The sequence below is a fragment of the Triticum dicoccoides genome, chromosome 1A (assembly GCF_002162155.2).
Source record: "Triticum dicoccoides isolate Atlit2015 ecotype Zavitan chromosome 1A, WEW_v2.0, whole genome shotgun sequence".
Taxonomy (NCBI): Eukaryota; Viridiplantae; Streptophyta; class Magnoliopsida; order Poales; family Poaceae; genus Triticum; species Triticum dicoccoides.
In genome coordinates this window covers 124112713-124119070 of record NC_041380.1, presented here as the reverse complement: position 1 = coordinate 124119070, position 6358 = coordinate 124112713, and the positions used below count along the sequence as shown (strand labels likewise).

Sequence of the window (6358 nt, the reverse complement as noted above, 5' to 3'; positions counted from 1 at the left end):
CCCTGTTTCAATTGTTGTTAGGTCCCGTTTCTGATCGTGAGTGACTATTGCGTTCTTCAGAATCCAGTACTTCCTTTGTTTTTAAACATAAGACCTTTAAGAAATTTCAATTCGGACTACATACTAATGTGGATAAACGCATTTTAGAATGTAAATTCACTCATTTTGCTTTATATAATTCACATTGAAATCTCTAAAAGCTTTATATCTAGGAATAGAGAGAGTATAGCAATCCTATTCTCTTACTGCTAGTTCAGTGCATTTTCAAGTTTGTTTTTGTGCAATACAAAGAATGTAATTTTTGACGTAATTTTATTTTTACCGGTCATTTTATGCCTTGTTGTCTTTCATTGTATTCTATATTTTTCATAATTATAAAATAAGTTTCCCTTTGGGTGTTCTTTTAAAGAAAAATAGTTTGACGGTCAAACACGTAATCGTGATAATTTTGGAGGACTACAGTGTAATGCTATATTCTTACAACCAACTGGTAGGCTGACGGTGGACGCTCCTCCACGTGGACAGCAGCACATCCAACGGATGGTAAAAGCTCCTGCAGCTGCAGCCGGAGACCAGCCCAGGGTTTACCGCCCGCGCCGCCTGCTAAACCCTCCCCCATTCCGCCTACCTCGCTGCCGCCGCCGCCGCCTTCCAGAACCACCGGCGGCCAGGCGACGCGGTCGACCGAGCCATGTGGGCTCTGAGAAGCCTCCGCCGGAACCTCCCGAAGGCAGCCTCTTCGTCGCTCCACCGGAGGTGCGCCCCGTCGATTAGCTCCGAGGACTTCGCGGCGAGGGGGCGAGGGGGCGAGGCGGCTGCGGCCTCAATATCAGCCGCGTTAGTGCCGGCGAGCACGGACGGCGGTGGGGTATGCCGGCGGTTGATGTCGACGAGCAAGGGGAGGAGCATGCGGAGCAAGGTGGAGAAGCGGATGGGGAGGGAGACCGGCCGCACGCAGAAGGAGCTGCGCCGCGCGGTCAAGCTCCGAAAGAAGCTCATGACCGAGGACGAGAGGCTCATCCACAGCATGCGGAGGGTAAGTGAAGCACCATTTCCTCCTCCCCCCTGCCCCCCTTCGGCGCCGGCGAAATGCTCTGGCCATGGTGCTTGCGCCATCTCGCTGTGATCCCTCTCCTTTTCTATCATGGAACAAGATATGCTGTTTTGAACTGCTGTAATTTATGGTGATATTTGCTCAATGTGTGGCTTTTTGAAAGGGGTTGAAGATGTTTTGTCATTACCAATGCTAAACGAAAGGGTGAGAAAAGCATTTGCATTGTGAAATTTGTTCAGATGTACTCCCTCCGTTCGGAAATACTTGTCGGGGAAATGGATGTATCTAGACGTATTTTAGTTCTAGATACATTCATTTTCGCGACAAGTAATTCCGGACGGAGGGAGTATTAATGAATCAAAGAAGGAAGATGGTATCATTAGGTTGTTGGGACTTGACTTTGACAGTCAAGATTATGTTGTCAGGGACTTTGTTGAACTGAAAGAATTAAGTCGCTATCTTGCGATTGTCAAATCCAACTATATGCCTGTAAACTAGAAATTTTGATATAGATAATAAAGGCTAGCTCTCATCAGAACACATCAGCTAACTCCGCTAGAAATTTAAGTCCTGTGGCTTCCCATGTCACTCTTGATGTATGCACATATGGTTACCACCACCTGTAAATGATTGTCAAATCTAACTATATGCCTGTAAACTAGAAATTTTGATATAGATAATAAAGGTTAGCTCTCATCAAAACACATCAGCTAACTCCGCTAGAAAATTAAGTCCTGTGGCTTCCCATGTCACTCCTGATGTCTGCACATAAATGGTTACCACCGCCTGTATGTTTTCACAAGTAAAAGGGCTAAAATGACTTATTGCTTATGCCAATTATTCTATACAGTTTGGTTCTCATATAAATATCTGACATCGATACACTAGACCTGATGTAGTGATATTATAAGTCTATTGGGGCATTCCTGCTCCCGATGAAAAAGAAGTCACATCATAACTTATATAATGCTTACATTCTTAATGAAATTTTGGTCATAAAAGTATTATTCTCCGTATTTAAAGAAAACAATTATCTAGTTGCTGCATTGAAGCACATAATGAAAAGAAATTACATTTTCTAGATCTATCAGGAAATCAGATTTCCACACCTTTCCCCTTTTTTGTGCTTGATCTGCACAAAATCCTATCTGAATTGGGTATTACTCACCTCATCATCCATTCCTTCTCTATGAGGATCTGGCTAAGTAAAATATATGTTATTTCGCATATTTCTCTTTACTCAACTTGTGTTATAGTCTTGATTTTAATCATTTTATTTTAGTCAGATGGTAATTTATAATAGCGAATTCACTGGCTTACCTAGTTATCTGGTTAATTTTATGCAGGCCAAGAAAAAAGTTGCTTTACTTCTACAAAAGCTCAAGAAGTATGAGCTACCAGACCTACCAGCTCCTCGTCATGATCCAGAGCTGTTAACAGCTGAGCAGCTACAGGCTTACAAGAAGATTGGATTCAGAAATAAAAACTATGTCCCTGTTGGAGTTCGTGGAGTCTTTGGAGGTGTTGTTCAAAACATGCACATGCACTGGAAATTCCATGAGACAGTGCAAGTTTGCTGTGACAATTTCCCGAAGGAAAAAATTAAGGAAATGGCATCAATGCTGACAAGATTGAGTGGTGGTATAGTGGTTAACATTCACAATACCAAAACAATTATCATGTTTCGTGGAAGGAACTACCGTCAACCAAAGAACCTCATACCTTTTAACACACTTACCAAACGGAAGGTCAGTCCCTTGCAGTTAAAAATGTTTGTAGCTCTCATTTAGCTTCTCATTTAGCTTTGGATCATACTCCCTCCGTTCCGAATTACTTGTCTTGAATTTGTCTAGATACGGATGTATCTAGACTCATTTTAGTGCTAGATACCTCCGTATCTAGACAAATCTAAGACAAGTAATTCGGAACGGAGGGAATACACCCTATATGTATGGAACTTTGAAACTAATATCGATTGCTCTGACCTTTTCAGTTGATAGTTCAACCAGAATTTAATATTGATTTTTAATGTTTTGGGCTATGTCCATTTTCTGTTAATTTTGGGTATATTGTTGGCTTTGTGCTATGGATAATGGAGTTTGCTATCCTTATCCTTATTGCAGGCTTTATTCAAGGCTAGATATGAGCAGGCTCTTGAGTCACAGAAACTGAATATCAAGAAAATAGAGACACAACTTCGTCGCAAAGGTATTAACCCAGAGGACCCAGTTGCCATGGCCAGCATCCAGCGAGTTGCCTCGGCATTCTTTCGAGCCATAGACGAGCAGCAAGGTACTCCCTATGTCTTCCATGGGGATAAACAACCTACTGCTGGGACTATGGAATTAAAAGAAGCAGATGTTGAGCCAGCTGAGGATAGCGACCAGGAGGAGCTTGACAACTTCATTGCAGAAATAGAGAATGCAGCAGAGAAGCAATGGGAGGAAGAGGAGGCAGCAGAGAAAGAAGAAACTTCAAGGCTGCAGTATCGCTACAGAGAAGAGATGATGGGTGAGCGGAGGGGTTTCAATAGAAGCTATGACAACTCAGATGCCGATGATAGAACCCAGGGAAGATACAGGAGAGATAACGACAACAATAAATGGGCAACAGATACAAGGAGATGGGATGATGACAGTGAGATAGAGGCGTCAGGTGAGGATGTGGGTGAGCGCAGGGGTTTCGGGAGAAGCTATGATAACTCAGATGCTGAGGATAGAAGCCAGGGAAGACACAGGAGAGAGAACAAAAACAACAGAAGAACATCAGGTTCGAGCAGGTTGGATGATGATACCGAGGCGTCAGGCGAGGACTGGGACATTGATGATGGCAGGGATAGTATGGTTGGATTCGACAAGGAGAGGCATGTACCTGATGAACATCCTCGGCGATTTGACAGCATGCGACATGAGAGGAGTAGTTCCAGTCACAGGCAGAATTATATGCCTGGGGCCTCCAGAAGTCCCAGCCGGACTCCAAAGAATGCAGTTAGTGTTTCTGAGGACAGTGAGGATGATGTGTCAGACAGTGAAGATGATGAGGTGTGGGGAGCAGATTACAAGGAAGAGACGAGCTCGAGTGCCCCGAACGTGAATTTTCCTAATTACAAGAGCAGCAGCAAGGAGGAGGATACTGGCGACAACTGGATGCGTGGTGGCAGAACCAGCCAAACGAAGAAGCATACCGACGAGGACTGGGACAGTGACTGACAAATTGAAAAAGAACAGTCAAGCCTGCATCATATGTTGTCACATTTCTGCAGGAAAGAGTTCGTTGGGCTTGTTTTTCGTGGGAGCATCCGTCTCGGTGCTGCAGACGGTGCCGCTTGATTCCACCTGACATCATGCTGGGTTGGGTGCTCATAAATAATTGTTTGAATTGCGTCTCCAAATATGTAGTTGGCGCATCCCCGAAGGCCGAAGCAGTCTGCCAGTTGCCAGCAGCCGCGTGACCATAATAGCAGGAGGTCATGGTGTTGTTGAATGTTGTCCTTGGCTGAAAGTGTTTCGGCAGTTTGATAGGTCGAAGGGGTCTGGTGGTTCTACACATCTGAATCTCTTGTTATGAGATCATTCGTAAGAACGGGTTTGCCGTGAACAAAAAGGCTTGCACATAGGAATATTTGAAGGCCCTACTTGTTGTGCCCCCTCGAGGCATATACATTTATTCATTCATCCATTGGGATGCTCACCATAACGCAAATGGCCATTTTGTTTTCCATTCTGGCTTATTGGTCTCCTCCGTATTTTGTGCCAAATTTTGACCATAGATTTAACTAACAAATTGTTAATGCATGTCATAAAGAATTATGTCATTCGGATTCGTATTTGAACATAGTTTCTGATGATGTTATTTTTGCTATGTATAACTTATATTTTATTAGCGAAAATCCTGGTTAAAATATGACCCTAACTATGAGGGGGGCTAATAAACCAGGACGTGTGTTGAGCATGTCTGAGCCACCATATTTCATAAATCGTTACACGATCTTATTATTTGAAAAAAAAATCCTGGCAGTTCTAATTAGAATGCCCGGCTTGTGGGCAGGGACAGGAAGACGTGCGTCACAGCTCTCCTGCAGCGTCGCAAGGCAAAGAAAATTTGGAGGCTGGTAAGAGTTGAAGAATTGATTGATTTCTAGGGCATGTGCTGGTGACCGAGCGGGTGAGGCTGCTCCGCAGTTCCTTCTCCACCTATCTACTCAAGCCTGTGCTGTGCTCGGGCTGGGAAACAGCCGCGGGCTGTTTGCCGTTGGTGCCTGATAGTGGGGAAGACATGAACTAGTGCACCAAGGGCAGACACGGATCGAGCCATTCGAGTTCTTGTGTAGTTCTTGTGTCAAACTACATGGTTGCCTATTCCCCGAAGGCTATGGCAAAGAAAGGAGGATGGCTCAAACCTCCGAGTGGCTACACCAAGCTAGATGTCGATGCGGCATTTGATCACGACTTGCTCCGAGGAGCCACAGGCGCAATCCTGAGCGTCTACTTGATAGTTGTATCGACGTCCTATCAACACAAGCTCTAGCCATGAAGTTCGGGCTCCAGCTCGCACATATTGGCTGGTTGCAACCGAGTAGTCATAAACTCTAATAATCTGGAGCTAACTGAGGTATGGTGGCAGATCCTCAGGTGTTGTGGCTGTGATTTTCGATGAGTGCTACTCCCTCTGTTCCTAAATATAAGTCTTTTTAAAAATTCCACTATGGACTACATATGGATGTATGTAGACATATTTTAAAGTGTAGATTCACTCATTTTGCTTCGCATGTAGTCCTTATTAAAATCTTTAAAAAGACTTATATTTAAGAACGGAGGAAGTACCATACTGCACGTGACTTTCAATCACTACTTCCATATTGCACGTGACTTTCTACATGCCCTATTTGACGGCAAAGATTCTCTGACATATGCCACCTACCTTTACGAGCACTGCAACCGTGAAGCAAACTGTTGCATATGATGATCTTGCGAAAATGGCTAGAGGATTTTGCAACCATGAAGCTGGAGGAGGAAGCCCCTGCTGAACCAACTATTATCACCAGAACCCCCGATATCCGGAAACGGCATCACACCAAGCGCCAGGCTAGGGTTTGGGGAGTATGGCCCATCCTTCTTTGTTTATAGGTCTTCCACATATCCCTAGATTGTCAATTTTACCAATGTAATATGAAATATAGTGTATCACAAAAGTCATACAGAAAGTAGAACATCTGAATTTCTAATGGAATAATTTTTGTAATATATAACCCAAATTATGTTGGTCAAATTATCAATTTAGGGATACACGCGGGCGTAATCTCTA

At 43.8% G+C, this 6358-nt stretch overlaps 1 protein-coding gene across 1 annotated transcript; it reads left to right on the top strand.

Moving 5' to 3' along the window:
- Positions 1-569: 569 nt before the first annotated feature.
- Positions 570-4795, top strand: LOC119366276 (CRM-domain containing factor CFM9, mitochondrial-like). Its single transcript, XM_037631982.1, has 3 exons — positions 570-1036; positions 2401-2802; positions 3178-4795. The coding sequence occupies exons 1-3, from the start codon at positions 692-694 to the stop codon at positions 4261-4263; spliced, it is 1833 nt and encodes a 610-aa protein (XP_037487879.1). The 5' UTR covers positions 570-691; the 3' UTR covers positions 4264-4795.
- The last annotated feature ends 1563 nt before the right edge of the window (positions 4796-6358 follow it).